The sequence below is a fragment of the Xylaria bambusicola genome (assembly GCF_022495145.1).
Source record: "Xylaria bambusicola strain CBS 139988 unplaced genomic scaffold F5B22scaffold_80, whole genome shotgun sequence".
In the NCBI taxonomy this organism is placed as follows: Eukaryota; Fungi; Ascomycota; class Sordariomycetes; order Xylariales; family Xylariaceae; genus Xylaria; species Xylaria bambusicola.
Genome location: NW_025953633.1, coordinates 66,634 through 90,126, shown reverse-complemented (window position 1 = coordinate 90,126; position 23,493 = coordinate 66,634). Strand labels below are relative to the sequence as shown.

Below are 23,493 nucleotides of genomic sequence, written 5' to 3'. Positions count from 1 at the left end.
CTTACATTGCAGCCTAACCCCCTGGTGTGGCTTGGCAAGGTGCATCTCCGCTGCAGGGCATCGATAAGAACCCGGTGGAATCTTGAGCCTAGCCGGCGGAAGGCTTCCGGTGAGGGAGATTAAGATGTGATATATCACATTCGGCAGCCTCGCCTTCGATCTCGGTCTCTGTTGGGGTTTATTCTTGGGTAATCTATCGTCCCCATGACGAATCATAAAGTAGCTGCAGTGGATGTGTTGGCGTTGCCCACCAACCAGGTATCCGGAACCAACCACTGTTCTGGCCCCGGATAGCTCGATGCTCGATGCAAGCCATGCTTCTTAGATTCTCCAAGATCTCACAAGTTCTTCTGATTGGTCTACTGGGCCAGGTACACTGAGGATAGTGCGCGGCTATCGGGGAGTCTCCCCAATTTAAGAGATGTCAGCTCTGTGCGAGACGATAATTCATATTCAACAAGTCGTCGGTTATCTAACCGGCCTCTATCCCCGCCACGAACGAGTCACAGCAGCGGGGCCTCGGGAACTTCTGCCCATAGATTTGTATGCGGCTGTTCTTGATACATATGGCTGACGCTGCGATGATTATCACATGACGGCATTCCTAACTTCTCCTTGATAGGCTGGTTCAGGTTTGATGGCAGTAAGATTCCCTTTACGGTCTGCCGTGCATGATATAATCCGATCCATACCTACCATAAACTAGAGAGTCCCGGAAGCATCCGGGTCAGTGGATCGACAGCCTCATCTGTAGGTTCTCGTGTTCTGCTGGGGGATAATTGGCATATGCAGGGTAAGGTACTTTCAATATTTTGAGGTTCTCGGTCTAGACTTACACGTGGACATCAATCTGCCTCGACAGCTCCTCCCATGAGGCCCAGAGCGGTGTGTTTCTTCCGCCATCACCTTCTTACGCATATATACACACACGAGGACATGTACTTCTAGCTATTCTATTCGGTATTTTCAACCTCCATGGACACCAGAAGATCTCTTCAACATGCTTCACAATACATTCTGAGACCACTTAATCCTCCTATTCACCTAATACCCTCGAACGCCTGTCTGGGCTCTATATCCGGCTTTTAGGCCGACGAAATCTGAGCAGGGGCTAGGAAGAAATCATCTCTAGCTCCGACAATGCCTCACAGCACCAGTCACCTATCCTCCAACGGAGACACTTCCACCAACCACACGAACATCTCAACGTCTACATGTGATCGATTTATGGATGTCTCGAACATTTCAACGTCCAGCCGACACACCATTGACTTGCATCAAACAGCGCAATCCACATCGAGCTCGGAACCTCTCACTTACTTTGAGCATCATTACGAGGATCGTCTCATGGGGTTCTTTGCAGGTCTCGCTCATCCCCACCCACAGCAGGCCCAACCGGTTTACAACGGGCATATGACATTCCACCATGCGCAAGATACAATGTTGCTAGGGATTGGCGCATGGTCGCATGAAGATGCCCACCGTACTTGACGCTCATGACGAACGAACCATACAAAACTTCGTCGAATCATGCCGTTGAAGAGCCAATTCATCAAATTCCATCGCAATTCATTCTCTTCGAGATGGTTGTCTGGGCCGATCAACTGTAAGCACGGTGAAGTGACACTGAAAGCAGGGCTGGCCCCTGCGCAGAGAGCTGCGGGAAATCATATATAGACACGTTGATATTGTCAATTGGAAAGAAGCATCTCAGCATCCATGATTTAAATTCTCAAATGGATTTAGAATCGTGACCTGTCGTAAGAAGTATGGGTAAGTAGATAGTAGCATCTATATTGTTGCGTGAGACCTAGAAGGTCAGGCAGGAGTGAAGATATTTTAGTCCATTCTAACTATTTACCTCTCTTTATCTGTTCCCACCAATGTCTTGTGATGCGATCCTAGGGTTCTCCTACGACACGTGTACGTTGAACTAAGGCGGTCGTATACAAATTGATCAGGGCACTATCATCGCCCTCTTGGTAGGTAGCATTGGATGCTGTAGTCAGATAGGAATGCGGTTAGCGGTAGGCATCTACATAGTACACCAACCTTGCTTCAATGAGATGCGTATAGTCTCCTCCCTAGACCAAGTGCCTACCGCAAACTAGGCATTGTAAAAATCGAAGATGTATCGAGCGGCTAGCTCATTGTCGCCTGGTAACCACAATTACCCACCTACCCAGAGTCTCGGCAACCTAAGTAGTTGAAATAAATCCCATAGCAGACAAGAGACATTTTGACAGCCAGTCACAAAACGCTCCACTTCCTCTTTCGGGAAATCTCTGTATCGTTCCAGACTGTCGCTGCAACCTCGGAATAAAAGTCGAGAAAATCCCTCCAGCTCAGGATATGACAAACCATCGACTACGGAGCTGACAAGTTGTTGTATATGTTTACAGTTCGGTAACATCAAATGTCAAGTTGATTAAGCTTGAATACTACGTTGCCATCAATCACAAAATGGGCAGCTGGGATGCAAAGAAAATTCGCCATTTACCGCTGCACTAGGCGCATTTTCTTACATATAGATATACACTTACACCAGGTCATCACGGTGCGCGTATTTCTAGCTCAGCATTCGCTAAACTAAGAGTCGTAGATGGCTAAGGCCGGGCAGCGGCACCTATACTTTATAAAAGCAGAAAGCCACGTAGAAATTGGCCACCTCCATCTCTTCAGGAGAAACCAATAATGGGCCTCTCCCTCTCCCACGGACGCCCATACGTTCACTGAGGGGCCCCAGCACGTAGTCATCCTTCTCCGATTCCCATATGTCCCCAAACTTCTGGTGATACTGTAGCTCTAGATTGTATCCCTCGGCGATGGCTCGGAATGCCTCCCACGGCACTACGTACTCGGGCACCTCCTCAACCGCTTCGTCGAGGAAGAAATTGTATTTCCAACCATAAGGGGGACGGAAGATACCATCCTCGGGTGTCTTGCCGGGGAACCTCACCCGATATAATTCATTGCCCCATTCCGCTGTCTCTTCGGCCTCACCCTCCTCCTTGTCTTCTGGCGGCTGTTCACCAACGGGATCCTCGCTCTTCTTGGCGACACGTTCGTTGAATTCCGTCACTTTGGTGCTGATAACATCTGAGTTCGGTATGCATCCTATGAACCGCCCACCCTTCTTGAGGGCGCTGGACACATTCTGCAGCATCATTCGAGCCTTCTCCTCCGTCTCAAATGCATAATGCATGCAGAACATCATACTGACAATGTCGAAGCCGCTACGGCCCATGGGCGATGGATCGAATCCTACTTGGCGCACGATATCGACATCGCCAAGCGACTCACCGTAACAGTCCTTAACGTAAAAGCGGGCATCGAATAGATGCTGCTGTCGTTGGTTGCCCCCCCGATAGCCGCCTCTCCCGCCGCGGCCGCCCCTGCCTCCTTGGCTGCCCATGCTTCGATACCGCTCCTTGGCCTGGTCAATCGAAACGTCGGCGGGATCCAACCCAACATAGAGCTGAACCCGCTGTGGTGCCTGTTGCCATTTGCCCAGGTCGCCGCCTTTGCCGCAGCCAATGTCGAGAACGAGCAACTCGTGCCCATGTGCGCCGGCCATGTCACGACCTTGTTGGTGGGCACCGGGCGTGTGATCCTCGTCGGGCGAGAACTTCTGGATGAGGGTGCTCTTGACCCAGTTGTTGAAGACACGCAGGCCCTTGATGCGGCTCCCCGTCTTCCGCCAGTCTCGGCCGCGCTCGGGTACGGCATTGTAGTGTTGGCGCACGATGTCGTTGATGCCATGGGCGGCATCGCTCCCGGCGTGCGCAGACTCTCGCTCGCGTTGCTCATGCCGTTGGCGAATGGCGGCGGCCTCGGTATTCGATATGCGGGCTCGCTGGCCTGGGCGCTTGAGCTTCCGAGGCTGTTCGGAGGGAGATGTAGAGCGCTGGCGTTTCTTGGCGGATTCGAGCTTCTTCGCGTCGAAAGGCTGTGGTAACTCATCGATGGAGGGCAGGCCTCGCCCTTTGCCATTTGACTCAGCCATTGGGGACCCGTCATTGGTGCTGTGTCTCCGGCGCTTTGCCGACTCAAGCCTCTTTGCATCGAATGGCTGGGGAAGGTCTTCTGTACCCTCGTCGTCGGCCATGATGCGAGGTAGGGATGGGCGGAGTCTCGTTTCGACGCGGCTTGCGCTGATATTGTGTAAGGTATGCAGTGATCAGTGATGTAATGTTTTGTTGTTTTGTCTTCTATCTTACAGATTAGGACGATGTATTGCCCAGGGGGTTGTGAATCTAATTAGGCAAGTTCTAATTCGGGATCTTGTGATAGTGATATGCTTTTCGTTTGCTGGCATGAGAAACATTGACCTTGGGTAGGTATTGTATGCTACTGAGGGAGGGAAGCGAGGGAAGGTACCTACGACGGGTGGATATCTACATAGGTACATAGGTAGGTATGTTCCTAAGTCTGATGTGCTATGTACACCTGGGCAGAAATACATACATATACATCATACTTCCAAGGTTGGTAGGTACTTCAATTGAATTCTACGCGACATGTACATTAGGTATGTACTTGGGCAAGTTCAAGTGCTGGTAACCCAGGTTCTCCCCAGGTAGGTACACATGTACTTACGTACCTTTTATCAGCAACTTGAGGCTCTTGATCCTGGCCTTCCCCCCACTCAACAGCTCTAGCTGGGGCCTGCCATTGGCTCCGCCCCCGGTCTCAGCTTACTTAGCACTGGCAGTACACTGGTTACGTCCACGTTGGACGCCTGCCGCTGTTACTACCTCTTACTTCATTGTGGTGGGTATGAATACCTACCTACCTTACCGAAAGTGAATGCTCACGGCGAATCGCTCTAACCGCCACCTTTTTCTGCCGTCGTCTCGCGTGATCAAATAACAAGCATAATCACATCTTGCCATCCTCGCCGCATTTTCTGCCAGCTCGCATACGCCCGGCCTTGACCTTCGTTCGGTCGCCTTGAACCTTGAACCCATCTTCTGCCTAGACAAGACGTCACGTCACGAATCCGGTCCCAGCTGCCGATGCCACGAGCCTCACCTTGAACCTGGTCCATCATACACCACCTTCTAGCAACAGTCTAATCCCAATTGCAAACATGGGGTCTGATCCGCAATATGCGAAATGGCCACTGTTGCCGCTATCGCAGCATGTCTTTACTCTCACCAACCCCTATGCCGCCCGACCTGCCCAGCAAGCCGCCGTCAAGAGCTTACAAGACGCCATCAGCGAGCATAAGATGGCCCCTCTCTACAGGTACCTTGCCCACCCGGCCGAGGGCATCTTGAATGCTTCGGGTGAGACATCCTCGAGCACCGCCGCACATCAGAAGCCTCTCGGTCGGAAACCCAGTGCTGGTGCGGCCATGATGGCAGGCGGTGCCCTGTCATCGGCCGTAAGTCTGCCTTGGGATGATCAGGTCTACCAGCAGCTCAAGGCCGACAACGATAAGGAGCTGGAGGAAATCCAGAAGGAAGAGGACGAGGCTGTGGAGAAGGCTGGCGACACGGAAATAATGGCCGCAAGAGGGAAGCGTGCTGAGTTCTTTGCCAAAATTGGCGACAAGGTCAGCTGAGACTATCTCTTTTCTTTTCTTCTTCCGGTCTCGTTACACCCACTCCTTTGACATCGCTCTGTCGCAGTTACTTACCATGCCTGAGAACAGGACAAGGCGATATCAGCCTACGAGGATGTTCTCGAGAAGAACGGTATTCTGGGTACGAAGATCGACATTGTACTTGCCATCATCCGCATGGGTCTCTTTTACGGCGAACGTACCCTCGTCAAGAAATATGTCACAAAGGCGAAGACATTGGTAGAGAGTGGCGGTGACTGGGACCGCCGCAATCGCTTGAAGGCATACGAAGGCCTTCATCTCCTCACTGTCCGATCGTACAACCTCGCCGCCCCTCTACTTCTCGACTCCCTGTCCACTTTCACCAGCTATGAGCTATGCACATACTCCAACCTTGTCGTCTATTCCGTCCTTGCCGGCTCCGTCTCCCTGAAACGTGTTGATTTCAAGAGCAAAGTCGTTGATGCGCCTGAAATCAAGGCCATCTTGGGAGCCGACGGAGATGATAAAATGCTGGCCTTAACTGGCGCCCTTTCCGCAGGTCCCGGAGCTGAGGACTCGGGAGTGCGGGATACCAAGACTACCACGGCACCCAACGTTGCGCCGAAAGCCACGACCGCCGTTAACCTGACCACCTTGGGTACGGGTGCAGATCAGCCCGAGACCGAGATGGCCATTGATTTCTCATCTCTTGCCCAGCTCGTGAACAGTTTGTACAACGGACACTACAAACTATTCTTCGAGGCCCTCGCTCTCGTCGAGGAGAAGTTTCTTACGCAGGACCGATATCTATTCGAGCATAGAGGATGGTTCATCCGCGAGATGCGGCTGCGTGCATACCAGCAACTTCTGCAGAGTTACCGCGTCGTGGGTCTCGAGAGCATGGCCAGCGACTTCGGCGTTACAGTAGACTTCTTAGATCGGTAAGTCCAGTTCCCCCTTTGCACATCTTTTATAAGCAGACAATTTTGTATCTAACTGCCCCAATTTAACTAGTGATCTGGCTAAGTTCATCGCGGGTGGTCGCATACCCTGCACAATCGACCGCGTGACAGGTAAGGGCGTCATCGAGACGAACCGACCAGACGACAAGAATAAGCAATACCAAGATGTCGTGAAGCAGGGTGACCAGTTGATCACAAAGTTGCAGAAATACGGCCAAGCTGTCCGCCTACGTGGTAGCGAACGGGCGTAGTAGATTAATTAGCTAGGCAGGCAGGTATTCAAAAGGAGCAACTAAATAGAACAATGCAGGAACCACTTGGTACTACTTAGTTTCACCCATGTCTGTATAACTTGATACGTACATATATCGAGTCGTTGATATGGTAGTTTTCAATGTCACGTACCCTCAACCGGAGTAGTGCGCAATGAAAATCTATACATATCAAGACACTGTTCTCGAAACTATTGCTATAAATCATTGCTACTGCAGGCATAACGGCATACAACCGCCTACGCCACCCAGGAATCGACCTTGTCAAACAGCGCCAGCTTTGGAGAGAAGGGCCTATGATGTAGATGAGAATAGTGTCTACCTACTTTGACAATGCTATAAAGAGTCATGACCGAATCCGTCTTATCTAAGTAAAAGACCTGGCACTCCTATGAAATAGTAATCCTTTCTGTCCCAGCCATTCTATTCATCCCATCTCCTTGACTTGGAAGTCCCAGTGAAACTCAAACTACACCCGTGCATCGCTAGGATAAGCCTGCTATGCATGCATGATGCGTCGTTCTACTGCAACGCCTCTTTTTCCTTCTTGAATTAGAAAATCAGGCTGAGAGACTTATACCAGAAGGTCCAAGGTTCTAAACACACCCATCCCTCATTTCGTTCATCCAAGGAGAGCCGGCTAATAAAGCCGACATCGAGTGAGAAATGTGATCGCTATTACTCCCGATTTTCAATTAAATAGCGACTAGACTCTTTCATCGATACTTGTTCATGAACTCTTCGTGGAATTTCTTAATCGAGCTAACCCACTCGGTGCCGGGCGCAAGGAACGTCGTGCGGAAGTGCAGCGTGCCCTCCTTCTGGCCGAAGCCGCTACCTGGGACAACACAAACACCCGTGGCCTCGAGCAGGCGCATGCAGTAGAACTCGTCGGGGGTGCGGCCCTCGGCGCGGGCGGCGTCGGCGGCCTTGGCGGGGACGTGGATGGTCGGGAACAGGTACATGCTGCCCTGGGGCTCGCCGCACTCAACGCCCTCCATCTCCTTGAATGCCTCGTAGAGGGCCGTGGCGCGCTTCTTGAGGCCCTCGAAGATGCCGTTGTACTCCTGCTCGTAGAGCGGGTACGAGGCGTCGCCGGGCTGCGGCGGGTTGACCATGAGCTCGACGAGGCACTGCCCGATGACGGGCGCGCAGAGCATGATGGACACGAACTTGTAGATCTGTTCCTCGACCTCCGCCTTAAAGCCGATGAGGTCGAAGTAGCCGCCGCGGTGCCCGCACTCGCCCACCATGCCCTTCGAGATGGAGTGCAGGGACGCGAGCTCGACGCCGTCGTACTTGCCCGGGCTCTCCTTCTGCATGGTCAGTAGCACTTGTCGGAAGCTATGGAACTTTCCGATGAAGACATTGGTCTGGTAGACTTCATCGGCCATGACGACTAGATTCTCCTCGGCTGCGAACTGCAGAACCGACTTGATGTCGGCCTCGGAGAGAGAGGCACCTGTCGGGTTACCGGGGTTGATGATGACGATGGCACGGACATCGGTTCCGTTGTTCTTGGCTGCATTGTAGGCTTCCTTGATCGTCTCTACCGACGTACCCCACGAAGCGGCTTCGTCGAGGTAATAGGGCACACAGGTGGCGTTGAGAACGGAGAGTGAAGCAGTGTACAAGGGGTACTGGGGAATGGGAACGAGGATGCCGGATGAGGGATTGGCACAGAGGATGTGAAGCAGGGTGTTCACACCTGACGAGGCACCGGCGGACAAATAGATGCGAGCAGGGTCAGCAGGGAAACCGTCTCGCTCTGTTCGCAGTCGGTTAGTTCCGTGTCTGGGACTGGAAGAAAGAGTTCTCATGGGGCTGAAGACATACTCTCGAGGAATTTAGCGATGCTCTCTTTGATAGCCGGAACGCCTGCACTTGCGCTGTAGGCGCCAACGCTACCAATGTTCTTTAAGAGGAACTTGGCACGCTCCAACACATCGGGCTTGTATCCCAGGTGGTCCAGTAAGACTTGCTCGTTGTCTAGTAGCTGGGGGTTTTCGAGAAGACTTAGGACCTGGCGGAAGAAGGTGATGGGCTTTTGGTCGAGCTGCTGAGGGTTACCAATGTTGGCGCTGATGACCTCGGAGAAAGGCAGGTCGGTGTCGCCTCTTCGAAGTCTTGCACGATATTCTTCAGACTTGACGGCCAACTCGCCACGCACGGCATACTTGGCCTCGACGACATGGGGATTGATGTTCCCAAGGTTCAGCCGCGGCATGTTTGCGACGGTATGAGTTTGACGCTTTGCTAGGTGAATTTGTCGTGATCGCAATAGTGGGGTGACCAAGGGTCGTGAGGGAGCTCGCGTTCGTCCTAGCGATGGCGGGGTCTGAATGAAAACTGAGGGGCAGTCAATACGTGACAAACGTCCAAAGTAGCCGGGGGGAGCCGCGGGTATAAGCACGGCAAACAGATTGGGTTTTCGCAGAAAAGGAAAGAGTGATGCAAGAGGAAAAAAAATTCCAAAAAATCTAGAGGCAATTTCCGAAACGGAGGTCCGTTCTCATGGAACACGACACGGCAATTGCAGAATTCTTAGGTAGTGGGGTGAGGGGCAATGTGGTTTAGGTAGTAGTGCAGGCAGGCAGGCAGGCAGGCAGGTAGTGAGCGTAGTGAGGGTTACAAGACGATGATGGCAATGCATCGCGTACTTCTCGGTGAGATGGAGAGAAAAGAGAGAGACGCTGCATGTGCGTTTTGCCTGCGTCCTTTTCTTCCTTGCCCTTTTTACCTCTCTTTCGCGATTCTTTTCCCCCCTCATACACGCTGGCCTGGTATACCTAGTATTTAGACCCAAGTAATCCCTCATCAGCACAGCAATCGCGTGTTTACACTAGCTGGTGGCATGACATGACCAAAACGCATGTCATACACGTTGGTCACGCCTAGCACAGTCTTGCATTTACACTATCGTAGAGCAGGTAGCGGTAACGAAAAGCAGAGTACATCTTACACTACATAACAAGTACGTAAGGATGGGATGCAATTGAGCTATTGGGTGTGCATATTGAGGCGTTTGAGCTGGAGCCAAGCGACTTTTGCATCTCTAGGATGGCCAATGCGGATAGCACGCCGTCATCGGGCCATCTCTCATCTCTCGTCCTGGCTGGCGAAGGATAGAAGAGCGGTGCCAGGTGAGCGGAGTGGGGGGTGCCTTGTTGACCGGACACCCCCGGCACTAATCTGTAGATTCTGCCGATGGCGGGACGGGGCGAGAGTTTATAGGGAAAGGGAAGTGGATAAAATAGAAGACCCCTACTTGGGTAACTAGCCGCTGGGGCGTCATGCTGCGAACAGCACCGGCAGAGACACGACACAGCGGCAGGAAGATGAGAGCAGGAGCGCGAGAGGACGAGGGGAAGAGAAGAGGGACATTGATGAGAATAGAGCCATTGTCATCGGAAGCAGCATGAAGACATCAAAGAAAAACATTCTTCTTTACCTGTTCCATCGCGTGCCGGCGGTGGGCTTCGGGGCAGAAGAAGCGACTGGCAATGGGCAAACGATCTCCTGGTTAGGTGCAGTCCATCTATGCCGAGTCCTGTTATCCTCTTCGCCGGACCGAGTAACAGCGCCGGGTTCGCTGCTACAGTTGATGCTGCTGTCATCATGAAAAGGCAGCTGAATTAATTCCCCGACTCTCTGGACCAGCGTTGGGATGGAGGAACCGCAATACGATATAGAAAGGAGAAGAACGAAGTATGTATAGTCTAGTGAGTGCAATGGGCCATTTAACCCGAACGTAACGAAACAATCAATGAGAGTGCCCCTTTTATCCAGTCTGCTATGAAGGAGCTGTTGGGAGCACTAAGATATCGTCAACTTCAGCGCCGGTCAACGGAGAATAATTTGGGGACCGAGATCTGCCGACCAATGAGCTTGCTCTTATTCATCCGGACTTTGGTCGGAGATATGAGCGACATGCAATCAATGACCATCACCCGGGTTATCGCATATAGGTATCTCCTATATGTGACATACATAGTATGTACATATATGTACATAGATGCTTTCTAGTCACTACCTAGCCTTACCCCAACTATAGGTACCTATTTCTGTGATGATGATGGTAAGTATACCTCTCTGCTGAATAGACGCTTTCACTACAGAAAGTGTCACCTGCCCTGGCAGGCTCAACTGAGCTACTAGTTCAAATATTTTATATGAAAAGCTCAAGAGTTTGTCGTGTCGACGAATGAACCCCTTTCCCTAGGTAAGGTAGGCAGGTGTCGTGGGTATTTTCAGTATTGAGATTATCACGAGTCACGAGAAAATTCCAAGACCGTGACCAGATATCTTGGTTCACTTTTCACTCGTGTATCGATACATGATAGATTAAAGCAAGTAACGCACTTCAAATCTGGAATGTGCAGAACTGCCGTGAGTGGACTGTATGTTGATGTACATTTGCGTCGATATGTATATCTATGTACATCAAAGATGGGGAAAGGCTGCATTGCCCGTTGCCCTCGAGCCAAGTAACATGAAGACGTTGCGATTCTCTAGCCACAGTAGGTAGCGTGTAATAGTCTCTGGCTCGACATACCTAGGTATCTGCACAATACTGTCAGAGCGTTATGATGGCATGAATATGAGTTATGATAGGGTGAGTCTCGCGAGCAGCCCCCTCTGACCTTTGCCTTGGCACCACCTAGCGCACCTATTTCACAAGTCGAGGGGACAAGAAGTCGATATTCCACCCGGCTAATTAGCCCACGATTTAGTTGCAGATATGCCCCATAATGCGAAAGACTTCTACGGGGTTTACCCCTGCTTCTACAATGTATCAAGACCTACACAAGTCACGTTACACCCTATGGTAATGTCAAGTTGCAGAGCTGCTGTGTACCGTGTCTGGTAGGTAAGGACTTAAGGTAGCTAGCTACCGGTACTCAGATATCATTTACATAGTTTGAAGTACACCGATAGCCAGAGAGAATTGTAAATCGACTTAGGTTGAGTCAGATATAGTAGTGTCAAGATGGATGTGCTCCTGAAACTACTACATTAGCTGGCTTCTCTCATAAGAGCCATTCTTGGTCTAGATCTAGATCAATAGCAAGCGGGCTGCTGTCAACATAGAAATTCTCGTGATTTCCGCCCCTGTTTCAGCTTGGACACGCTGTTATACTCGGCGGGGCATTGGTCTTTTTGTTTTTTTGTTTTTTTTGTCATTCCGGATATCGAAATGTGAACGCGGAGCACGAAAATCGCAACGTCAGGTATACCTACGTCTACACTAGCACCTAGCATTGAGCCGGCACTGCGGCCCAGGATAGGTATCGTTAACGGTGATCTGGGGCTGGCAGTGGCCCGATTGGACAGAAGAGACAACTGTCGCTTGCTCTGGTACCGAATTTGGCGCTCAGAGAAGTCAAATGACGGGCACTTGATGGTCCATAAGTGCCCTGCCAAGAGTCTTTAGTGTAGACTAGGTAGGTAGGTAGGTAAGTAGGTACGTAGTATGTTAGCCGTGGAATATACCATGGACAGACCATGGACTATACCAAGATATGATAGGGTGCCTATGTAGGGACTATTGTGAGCTCGGTAGAAGCAGGCACGTCTATAGGTAGGAGGCTGCTCTACCACCGGCTGGGCTGTGTTTGTTGAACAGTGCTGCAATGTTGTCGAGGTAGTGACCGTGTGACGGGACGGAAGAAGAATGGCTGAGCTTATCTTCATATTTACACGCACCGACGTACACTTTTGGTACTCTTTCCCCCAAAAGTCGAAAAGGACTAGATAGGTATCTACAGTAGGCGAGATCGAATCGGGTTCCAAATTCTACAGCAAGCTAGGCCCGATGGGACGTATCGAGCGAATACCTTGGCGGGTTCCATCCTATTGGCAAAGCGGGAAATTGTGACGTGAAGTTGGGTAGCATCATGATGTCTGGATTTTTTTTTCTGGGGTGGTATTGAAGCAGTATACAGGGTCCAGACATTGGGGTCCTTTTGCAAGTCTCCTGTTGTACCTATACTACCCTGCTGTGGTGATGGTGGTGTGAACGAATACTGACTGACATGGGGGGACCAGCCTCCCCCCGTGGCTTTTGTGTCCTCGCGTTATTATAGTATGGCCTAGGTACTGTGGCAATCAGATGCACTGGAACGTGTTGTGGTCGCATAGAAATGAATCGAGACGGGACTTCTTTAGAGTGCCGGTAACCGAGGCTGGCAAGGCTTGCGATACAGACTGGTGCGATGCATTCATTCCCTCATCAAACAAGCCGCATTACATAGCGTGTTCTTAGTATGATGGTAGACACTTCCGTCCATGGTGGTAATTGTCATAGACATGCGGTACACTTTGGAGGAGAGGATACATATCTAAAGTATGCCTGAGCAGGCAATTACAGTTGTCATTGTCCATCTACACTATACTTAGAAGATCTTGGGCTGTTAAAACTTAACACGCATATACTATACCTACCGAAAGGTACGCTCTTACTTCTCCTAGACCAGCTGTAAGGCAGAATGAATGTCCCAGTTATGTATCTTCCGTGCTGGTGACTAGGTAGGTACATACATATGTTACTGTAGGTATGCATACATAGTACCTACTCTATGCTTCCTTATCTCCGCTTGGGTTTCATTGGAGCCAGTTGAGTACCGGCACTTCTGTGAGAACGGAAGGGGGGAGAGACTGGGACTGGAGGTTAGCGTAAGTTGACTATGTTGTTTCAGTGCTGTAAGGATTATGTGGCGCGCGGCTACGAGGTACCCGAGAGATCGGGAACTGCTATACTATAATTATGTTATGTCCTCCTCATCCGTGCACTTCCATGCTACTTATACAGCAACCCTGATACTATCTACCTAACATACGTGTTAAGGTAGGTATATCTACTGAGGATCTAAGTACATAAAGCAGTGAAGAAGATTCCTCCGTACACTATGCAATTCTTCCCGAATGGTATCAGGTGGCGTTAGAGGAGCGAGGAGATACAAGGAACTATGTACCTTAGGTACTCCCTAACTACATACATATGTACATAAGTACATATGTTATGTAAGTAGGTACATTGTGTGTATTGTGGTGTAGATATAGAGGTCCGATCACGTATGGTAGCACATTGGTAGGAAGACAAAACGTTACCTAGGTACTCTACTTCGTTAGGGCTAGGTATGTAGATTCACAACAGGTTATCTACCCGAATACAGTAAGCCGTGTAGCCTACCAGTAACTCGAGCTGGATATTTGATATCCCGTCCATTGTACCTTATTTAGTAAGTGCCGGTTGGTGGTCGGGAGGCGTCCTAAGGACTGTGGTTCTGTGTGGTGTTAGTGATTCTCTGCGGACAGGTGCGGACTCGGCCTTGTTTCGTCTTTGTGGCACGGAATACAAGATTTGAAATAAAGCTCGCAGTCCGCTGCAGTTACCCTAACTTCCTGCGTTAAGCGTACCTAGAACGGTACTGGTATATGCCTACCCCATCCCCAGCTACATACATGTACATCTAGGGAGCTGCAGCCATGGGAATTGGTCGGCTCTGACACGGGCCATGTAGCCATACCTGGCGATCTAGGCCGCTTGCCCGCTGGGTGGAAGTAGACGTACATGGGCCTCTCACTGCAGGTTGCTGTGTAATTGGTAGGAGGGCGAGGACGCGACCCAATGGGATTGGACTTGTTTTCAACCAATCCTGGCTGTTGTGGTGGTGTGTGGTGTTGTTGCAAGGAACAGCCACATCCATCCAACTGATGATGCTGATGCTGATGATGATGTGTCTATCCGAAGGAGGATGGATTGTTTGGCGTATGCAAGGCGCGTGTGTGCACTGATAGCTTAGCTGTACGTGCAGCCAATCTTGCATTTATTTACTCAGGTCATTCATTTTACCTGCCTTGCTACCTTCAACCCATCCGTCGTTGTTGTTGTTGTTGTTGTTGCTGTTGTTGCTGTTGATTCATTCAACCCACGGTTAGGGGGATGTTGTTGGCTTAAACTCGTTCAAGGGTGTATAGTAGATAGATACCAAGTACCTATGTCTTATCGCCCGCAACACACATTTACATGTAAAATACATGTGCGTGTGACTACCTCCTACTACCGGTAACCTACCTACCTCATACCAGTAAAGTGTACCTGGGTACGTACATAATGAAGTCAGTACATACATATGCACCAGGTACACATGTAGGTACGCTCTTACATAGGATACAGATACGGTACAATATTGTGGCAAGTGTCCTTCTTCAAGCTGAGACGCGGATAGGGAAATGCTTACCTAGTAGTCGGTTAAGTGCCTCAGCATGCAGCACTATACTTATATCCCGACTTCCATGTTAAGTTCGCTCGCTTGAGGGGCGGGGCTGTGACGTTGAGGCGGATCTCCATAGGCTAATGCAAATACCGACCTACAAATACCTACTTGATGTCCTTGCCTAGGAAATGGATGCAACTTGTAAGGAAGTAAGTGTAGGTAGGTTACTCTGGTAGGTACCTAGAGGCAGGTAGGCAGGAGAATACCCACCACGGCACAAAACACCAGGCTTCGATGACCGTTGATATTCATCGTGACCCGGGGATATTTCCTGATAGATAGCTTATAAGGCGGGCCTTCACGTGATGCTTGGTTTGTTGGATCAGCCACTGACAGTACCTACATGGCCGAGATACTGGGGGAAAACGAAGACTACCGGTATTGAAGTACCTAGGCTACCTGCTAAGTAAGGTAAGGTAATATAAGTCAAGAGGTGTGTCCAGTCTGGGGAGGAGGCTTGAAAGAAGGTGGGGGATGATGGAGACTTCACTCACTGAGTGATGGAGAAGGGGGGGGGGGGGGGGTGCATGTAACTCATCCATGGATCATGTAGACTGGAGAGGACTGGCGAGGACTGGGTAGCACCATGAATGATGAGTACCTCGAGGTATCGTACACACACCACCATCCATACCCTTGTCGCGGGCATCGAGGAAACCTGAAGTGTATAAGCTCGCTCTGATCTAGAGCACAAATGCAAAAGCCCTGACATTTCGCTCCAAAACACACCAGCCCCAACCGGATTTTCTGCATTGCACATGGTCTGCGTGAGACACAGACGACGTATTGATGATGACCCGAACTTGCACCTCGCCAGCCAGTTAATGTCCGTCTGCTGTCCAAGGCTCTCTGTGTTTGTGTGTCTGTGTCTCTGTTTTGTGTCTCTGGCTCTGGTCCTCTCCGCGCTCTGGCGTGCTCTAGCTGTTACTTTTACTTCCTCTCCTCTCCTCGACCAAGCTGCCTGCTGCTGCTGCTGCTGCTGCTGGCCATGCCAGTTTTGTTGTGTGCGTGTGTGTGTCAGTGTCAGTGTCAGTGTCAGTGTCAGTATGTGTGTATGTATGTGTGTATGTGTGTGTGTGTGTGTGCGCGCGTGTGTGTGTGTATCTTGTTATGCGCGTAGTTGGTTATTAGTAACAATGTTGCAATGCTGATGATACAACACAAAGTGAAGCCCTGCACACACCAACACACGCGTTGAATCCCAGTAGGTAGGCATGCTTGTTGTCATGTCGCCATAGTCTCTAGAGGCCCTAGTTCACTGTTGCTTGCTAAGTTAGTCGACTCTCTTCAATTTCTCAGTTACAGACCGTGCCTTGCGCGTATACACCTCTTGCCAACATTCGCTGCCTGTCTACTTTGCCTACTTTGCCTACTTTCCTTTGCCTCTTTTACCTCTTTTACCTCCTTTACCTACTTGACCTACAAGACAAACCAGGCCGACCTCGAGACCTTGGCTCGATTTTGACGTCGGTTGTTGTCGGCATGCACCTGACCCGACCCTCTCTACTGCGTAGGTAGCTTCTTGAACTGGTTTCAACCCCATTTCCTTCCAGCCAGCGCCAAGCGCTGAGAGCATTCCTCGCCTTCGTATAGCCATGAGTTGCCGGGTTAAGGTGTCTTGTCTTGTCTTGTCTTGTCTTGCCTTGTCTAGTAGTGGCAGCCGTGTTGTCAATGTTGCTTGTTATTATTCATTGCTCCTCCTCTGAGCATTCTCGGCGGCAACACACGGCCTGCTACCTACCACGTTGTCTCTTTTCTTCGTTCTCCCCCCTCGCATCCTCTCTCTACATACCTAGAGAGCTACCTACACTCACTTAGCCTCTTCTCGATACCACGCGGCTCACCAGTTAGCGAAGGTCTTTCTCGAGACATTTCACATTCTCCTCTGGTGAGTATCGTTATGATTACTGCTCGTCTGCCCCTGCTTTCCCCCTACCCCCCTCCATCGTCAACCATTTATTTGAGTACAAACGACTCTGAACGACGTACGCAACACTACCGGGTAGATAGCTGGCCGCCATCGTCCCCTCTCGGTTCCCTTGTCGTATCATGTCGTGGTCGTCTCAAGTCCGTCTTCTCGTCCCGTCCCGTCCCAACCTTGCCATCCGGCCCACCCAGGATAATAATAATACAGTGCTCTCCTCCCACGTCCTGCGGTACTGTGCTGGTACTACACCCAGCCTGCATGACGTGCAGTAACCTCTACATTTCTGCAGTCGGCCAACCTAGCAACCTATTTTATACCTGGCATTCTACTTGCCCTATCTGAACTCCAACTCTCCCCATCCTATCCCGATATCATAAATCATAATACCTTTGTTGCCTGTTTATTTGGATCCCCGTGTTCTTGTTTGCTTGCCGTACCTTGCCCCTTCTGCTCAGGTTACCACAACACCCATAGGCATAGGCCGCTCGACGACATGTTCGGCCTGCTGACTTGGTGGTAGATTCGACGTGAGCGTTTGCTTCTTGTCCCTGGCGTCTCGGGCGTGTCAACGGGTTTCCGACTCCAGGGGAAACGGACCTCTCATCATATCGCAACTTGATTGCAACTTGATTGCAACTTGATTGTCGGACTGGTTTCGCCTAACTGCTTGTTCCGTTATTATCACTGGAATCTCCTACCTCGCCATTCGTTAAGTTTTCTGTCTCTGGTCGGCACAAGCGCAGGCACACATACATATAAACGGAAACGTACACCTTGTCTGTACTGGTACATAGAAATACATCGGCCCGTTACCACTCTCCATCTTGGTCACAGTCACACTCTTCTCTAACCTCTAACTGCTACCCGTCCCCACACTCTTACTCCGGCCCGGGGCCCTGCAAACGTCAACGAGGCTAGCAATCAAGTGTGTTTCGTCGTCGTTGTCGCTGTCGCTGTCGTCGTACTTCATCATCGGGCCTTCAAGTGTGCTGCTGGACTGCTGCTGGTGGCTCACCCGGCAAGTTGGCCAACCAGCAGTGGGTTGTCGTCGGTTATCGAGAGCTGCCACAGCACGAAGAGCAGGCAAGCAATGCCCTCTCAGGTTACCGGCAATAGCAGCAGTAGTATTGCACCCCCATCGACCGTTGTGGCCTCGACCACGGCTCCAATCCCCGTTGCGACCACCACTCCCGCTCCCACCCATACCACCACCACCACCACCATTCCCACCATTCCCACTAGCAGCGCTACAATAACACCTGGCCCTGCAGCTCCTACAGGGGCGATCGCGCTCAAGCGACCGGCTGCATCCGATCTGCAGCGCATTGCCGGCACCAGCGCCACGCCGTCCAAGAGACAAGCTACTGGCTCTGGGAGCCACAGCCTACGATCCATCCCGAATCCAACAAGCGCCGCTGGTGCCAGTGTCAGCGCCAGCGCCAGTACTGATCCAAGTCGCTTCGAATCGCCCGCCTTACTATCCCACCACACCCAACTGCTCTTCCAGCCTGCGTCGGCTACGGTCACGGCCACCATGCCTGCGCCCGCACTACTCACCGAGGACCAGCTGCATGACCGAACCCCCGAGCAATTGATTGCTACCATTCTCCAACTCCAAAGCCAACATCAGCATTTTCTCGCGCAAATCAACGCCCAATTTGAGAGTATCAACCAGCAATTGACCGATCTGCGGAGCGGGCTTGTCGCTTCTCACCAGGCTGCTGCGTCGGTTCGTTCGGTCTTACATACATTATGTCACCTTCCAAATCTTGATACTGCTGCTGACTATTTCTTACTATTGTAGGCCCTGAGCGCTAGAGACCAACCCGTGCGATCAATCATACCACCACCGCCTGCGCCTCCACAGCAAACCGCCGTTCCCCCGCCTCCGCGACCGCCTACGCAAACACCCACACGCGCCACACCTCGTGTACCGCCTCCATCTCCCGGTCATCATATTGCTCCCAGGTCTTCCGTGTCGGGATCAACACCAACTCCGGCGGGCCCTCCACAGTATGAGTACCGAACCGTGGCGACAGTAGAGGAAGTATGGAAGGAGTACCGTGAAGGCATGGGTGGACAGCCGGCCATCGAGAAACTAGATTCTATGTACGGATCGAGATGGCGACCAGAACCTCGTGGACGAACCTGGTATTCGAGACGGAAAGTCATTTGGGATAAGATTCGCGAGTATATAAACGAAGGCATGGACGAAGATGCGGCAGTACAGGAGGTGGAGAAACTTCGTGAGGGGGGGACAATTAACAAGTTGATCCGCATGCTACAAGATGAGCGGAAAGAAAAGGGCATTGGCGATGATGGCGTTGGCACCTAGAAGCAAAGTTTTCTCGAATCATACATATAAGGCTGGCGTTTTTGGAGAGGGCAGCATTGATACCACTCACGAGGGGGGTTGGTGGGTTGCATTTCGGAATGGGTTGACACTTCGGGTTACGACTATATCTCCGACTTGTTACGAGCTATGTTCATGGCTGTGGTAGAGGCTTGGAGGCTACCTTCGCACAGCGCCGGCTACGACACGACAGGTCGCCTATCGGCGGAACTGCGATCACTTACCCTTTGCTTGGATATCCGCGAAAGCTAGCACTTGGCTCAAAATACTTGTGCACTTTGCCCCCATCCTATTGTCGAAATCATGGAACGCAGAGCCATGGACACGTGATGGGGATGTCACTGCGATACATTGTCCCAAGTATATGAACTTGCTATAGTGTAGGACCAGCAGTTTAGAGCCAATTGGCTAGCTCAGATAACTTGGAACACTCATCTTGTTGAATAAACCCGCACTTCTATCCATATTGCCGAGCCGACACTACAAATCATGATTCGGAATAATAGTCACGGCTGAAGGTTGAATATACGTCACACAATAGATAAAATTGCTCTCGTACAAATGCGCTTGGGTGTAGCTGTATGAACAGGATGTCAGACTTATCTTCTATCCGAGGCCTTATAATAACAAAAGAAGCCACATCAAGCGGTAATTGACAGAATGCCACCTGCATGACTATCATTACAGTAAGCATACCTTTTCTTCTCACTAGACTGAGCATGCCGATATCCGAGCATATAACCACAGGGTGGCGGTAATGGCGGTTATGGAACTGCTGCCTCATTAGTCGTGTCTAGATATATTAGAGTAATTGCCCGTGTTGGCAGTGGCTGACATGAGGCCTTTGCATGAAACATGTATGTGTGTCACGCTTTATACAGAGTTCATACAGAGGCTGTATCGATCGCGGCGCCGTATGGTTGGAGGAACATTTATTTTTTAGATTACGTCAGGAAATTCCTGGCGATGGCGACCGTTCAACGAGATGCATTTCATAGACTTCTATAGAATGTATCCATATGTACATGTGTTTGTATGTATGAATGAATGAGAAGTACGATCAACAGGGGATGACAACTGGGGAGTATCACCACATCTATGACTTCACATAGAAAAATAAGAGAAAAGACCGTGCTTAGTCCTAGTCTTGAGATTTTAATACAAATCGGTCTCGGGTTTTCTAGATACAGCGTCGCTGGTCGGTCACATCCTCCTCGTGTTGACAGCAGCTGCAACTTTCATGGACTGGATTCCTTGCGGTCCTATTCTAAGTGCAGGATATATATCTAGTCATCGGGCTATTCCGGGCCACTACTAACCTGCTTACAGGGAAGCCGTTACAATCAAGATTTAATGCTGTTTACCATGGATGGGAGACCATAGGTCTTGGGCTAGTCACAGTAACGTTGCTAGAGAAACTACAGAGGAGCCGGCCTGGTTGACCCTTCGGACGCTATTGTCAGCCTCGCATCACTTGGGGGTATCGCCTGTGCTGCGAGTAGAAGACATTATCCTTTCTGATTGATAATAGGTCCCTTCGTACCAATGAGAGCCAGCTTGACTAATAATGTGCCTAAATGCTTTATATCATCTTACCTATCTATACCAAGCAATGACGATCTGCTTTCGCCGAATGACTGCTCGGAGCCGTGGCATGGAATAAGAGCCGTCTATGCTTCGACCACGCTCTTCTAATCGCTCGTTTGCCTATCTTTCTCTTGTGCAGCATCTAGACCTGATAAGATGCCTGTGGGAGGTAAGTTGAAAAATAAACCACCATGTGTGCAGTCTTGGATGGGAAGCGGCGTTGCAACACCAACAGCCACGTGTGCACGTGTGATTTGCTTGAACTTGACAATCCAGGTCTGTGAGTCACTATATTCTTTATACAACAACAATAACACCAAGCTGATGCAATATCTCCCACTACTCGTATTGGTTTCTGAAGCGTGACGGCTTTGATGTGCACAATAACGTAGCTTACGAGTTCCAGCTGCATGCAAGTGTTAAAAGTACTTAGCAAGGTTCCCTTGCCTTGTTTGTAGAGTAGACCGTCTGAGGACCTGTTGTGATTTCTGATGCTGCTTTATGCACAGAAATTCTGATGAATTCACCAAATATCTCAGATAAGTTGCGACACGCGTAGCTTCATATCAATATAGAGATAGATCCTCCTAAATTACCTACGGAGAAGCTTGGAGCTGAATGACAGAACGTGAGAATCTAAAATCAAGCGATGTAGTTTCATAGGGTCATTCAAATGGGAGTGCCTGTCAGCCAAGACAGACATTATTGAGCAGCAGACCGAGATGGTTGAAAAACAAGTATCTTGTCTCAATATGAAGTAATAAGGCCTACAGCGACAGGCGAGATCCTTAAATGTAACATGCCACCAGAGTCGAAATGCTACAACTTGTCTTTAAGATAATTGAAATATGAGAGGTACGATCCTCACCGATAGCGCCCATCTCAAGCGATACAAGATGTGCTATGTTCTTGTGAAGTGGGCTGAACTTGAAAGTTCGATACGAGGGTACTCATGATGAAACTTGGAATAATTAGATTCGTCTTTGCTCCGTAACTCCTGATACTTTCCTCTACTAAACATGTGCCCAATTTGTGACATCCGCCTTTGTCTGCTACCTATAGTCAACACTAGCCAGATGTTTCCGGAAACAGTCTTTGTCTCACAGGAACCATGCCACAGCAACTTGACGGAGGGGCACAAAAAGGGTGGTGGCAGTAATCAAATCTACTAAATATGGACTGAAGATCAACGGGGAGACTATGTATTTATAGCTAGCGGAACGCATTAGGATTAGGTGACGATATAGGTTGGTGGTTAAACGTGTAAGCAAGCTATACCAATCTTGATAGAGTAGATCGGTCGATGAAATGAAAGCTTCAGTGACTGAGGGACAGCACGGCGACGATAGCTCGGATTCAGACGCACGAGGAGCTCACGAATTACGCCTATGGCCACCGCCTCGACTGCAGGCGTACTGCCTCGACCACTTCCTTATGGAATGCGAGATATACCACGAGCAGGAGAATGACAGATACAAGAAGCTAGTAGCGCATTCACGCGAGAGCTTCCTCAAGAAAATAACATCATCATCATCAAATCCACAACAACCTATTATTTCTGCCCCCACGCGCCGGCAGCCCTCGCGCCGAGCCAAGGAGAAGCACTCCGTAATAGGAACGCCGTCATCACTGAATGGTCCACCACGGCCTCGGAAGCTATCCATCGCCCCCTTCAAGCCGGCGAAGCTAGAAAAGGCGTTCAAGGAATCTCCACAGGGCACCATGTTTCGGATCCTCAATGGGTTCTGGAAGAAACTCGAACTCCACAAGAGTTGGGCTGCATACCGCTCGGTACTGGAGAGAAAGGTCCAAGAGCTCGTGAGACGATTGGAAGCTGAAACGGGCGAGGTACGACTCTTTCGATTTTGTACATTTGTAAATCTACTATTTATTTCTCACTTTTCATTCACTCCAACCATTATTAGCCCTAATCATTGTCTCTTTGCTCCCCTTTCTAGAAGAGAAGAGTGCTATATCAAAAATAACACAACCCCCTATGAAACACAGGGCAAACCCATCCATAAAGACTGCGTTTTCCGCGGCCCCTTAGGGGTAGAATGTCGGTACTGTGGGTTCGTGGCGACAGTGCACGAGGACGCGGCAGTGACGCCGCGGAAACTCGCTCCGCCCGCCGCCATGCGCGCAATACGGCGCCTCTCCGAAGGCAGCGACGACACAGCAGGGTCGCCAAGACTCGAGTTGCGCGGAACGGACATGATCGTCGACATCTGTAGCGGGAAGGCGATGATCGTGCTCGTGAATCTCAAGGGAGTCCTGGATTTATGCGCTGAGGCCCTTGGGGACGAAGAGGTTGTGCTGGCGAGTCCGACTAGCTTATCGGCGCGTTTGAGCACGATTCAAACCCCGAGTTCTACAGTTACACGCGCTAAGAGATGGAAAGAAACCGAGCGAGAGACGCCCAGAAGAAATAAGAGGAGAAAATCAGAGGTACTACCTGACTAAGCAGTGTGCAGGGGAAAATAAATGTGCATTAGCGACTTGGCTGAGTTCATCAGTATATGAGACGAATCCGAGATCACTCGAAAATTCTAGCATGCAATG

At 50.3% G+C, this 23,493-nt stretch overlaps 5 protein-coding genes across 5 annotated transcripts; 3 read left to right on the top strand and 2 right to left on the bottom strand.

The window, feature by feature from the left end:
• Nucleotides 1-2,477: 2,477 nt before the first annotated feature.
• On the bottom strand, nucleotides 2,478-4,354 carry F5B22DRAFT_629174 (mRNA capping enzyme). Its single transcript, XM_047976462.1, has one exon. It carries the CDS (start codon nucleotides 4,106-4,108, stop codon nucleotides 2,627-2,629), a length of 1,482 nt encoding a protein of 493 aa, XP_047825332.1. The 5' UTR covers nucleotides 4,109-4,354; the 3' UTR covers nucleotides 2,478-2,626.
• A 738-nt stretch (nucleotides 4,355-5,092) lies between these two features.
• On the top strand, nucleotides 5,093-6,764 carry F5B22DRAFT_640162 (26S proteasome subunit RPN7-domain-containing protein; the record flags this gene model as incomplete). The annotated part of the gene is made up of 3 exons (XM_047977817.1): nucleotides 5,093-5,560; nucleotides 5,660-6,492; nucleotides 6,566-6,764. 3 exons carry the CDS (start codon nucleotides 5,093-5,095, stop codon nucleotides 6,762-6,764), a joined length of 1,500 nt encoding a protein of 499 aa, XP_047825331.1.
• Nucleotides 6,765-7,254: 490 nt separating this feature from the next.
• On the bottom strand, nucleotides 7,255-9,154 carry F5B22DRAFT_550769 (alanine transaminase-like protein). The gene is made up of 2 exons (XM_047972947.1): nucleotides 8,622-9,154; nucleotides 7,255-8,553 (listed from the first exon to the last, which is right to left on the bottom strand). Exons 1-2 carry the CDS (start codon nucleotides 9,010-9,012, stop codon nucleotides 7,502-7,504), a joined length of 1,443 nt encoding a protein of 480 aa, XP_047825330.1. The 5' UTR covers nucleotides 9,013-9,154; the 3' UTR covers nucleotides 7,255-7,501.
• Nucleotides 9,155-17,494: 8,340 nt separating this feature from the next.
• On the top strand, nucleotides 17,495-19,579 carry F5B22DRAFT_550635 (transcriptional activator of glycolytic enzymes-domain-containing protein). Its single transcript, XM_047972946.1, has 2 exons — nucleotides 17,495-18,720; nucleotides 18,796-19,579. The coding sequence occupies exons 1-2, from the start codon at nucleotides 18,082-18,084 to the stop codon at nucleotides 19,324-19,326; spliced, it is 1,170 nt and encodes a 389-aa protein (XP_047825329.1). The 5' UTR covers nucleotides 17,495-18,081; the 3' UTR covers nucleotides 19,327-19,579.
• A 2,660-nt stretch (nucleotides 19,580-22,239) lies between these two features.
• F5B22DRAFT_640159 (uncharacterized protein) lies at nucleotides 22,240-23,394 on the top strand (the record flags this gene model as incomplete). Its single annotated transcript, XM_047977816.1, has 2 exons — nucleotides 22,240-22,779; nucleotides 22,939-23,394. The coding sequence occupies 2 exons, from the start codon at nucleotides 22,240-22,242 to the stop codon at nucleotides 23,392-23,394; spliced, it is 996 nt and encodes a 331-aa protein (XP_047825328.1).
• Nucleotides 23,395-23,493: the final 99 nt, after the last annotated feature.

What these genes read in the sequence shown, in the direction of transcription:
- F5B22DRAFT_629174 (XM_047976462.1), bottom strand. Translation starts at nt 4,108, where the DNA reads ATGGCCGACGACGAGGGTACAGAAGACCTTCCCCAGCCATTCGATGCA.
- F5B22DRAFT_550769 (XM_047972947.1), bottom strand. Translation starts at nt 9,012, where the DNA reads ATGCCGCGGCTGAACCTTGGGAACATCAATCCCCATGTCGTCGAGGCC. An exon ending in CATCGCTAAATTCCTCGAGA is followed by an intron (nt 8,554 to 8,621) that starts GTATGTCTTCAG and finishes GACTGCGAACAG; the next exon opens with AGCGAGACGGTTTCCCTGCT.
- F5B22DRAFT_550635 (XM_047972946.1), top strand. Translation starts at nt 18,082, where the DNA reads ATGCCCTCTCAGGTTACCGGCAATAGCAGCAGTAGTATTGCACCCCCA. An exon ending in CTCACCAGGCTGCTGCGTCG is followed by an intron (nt 18,721 to 18,795) that starts GTTCGTTCGGTC and finishes TTACTATTGTAG; the next exon opens with GCCCTGAGCGCTAGAGACCA.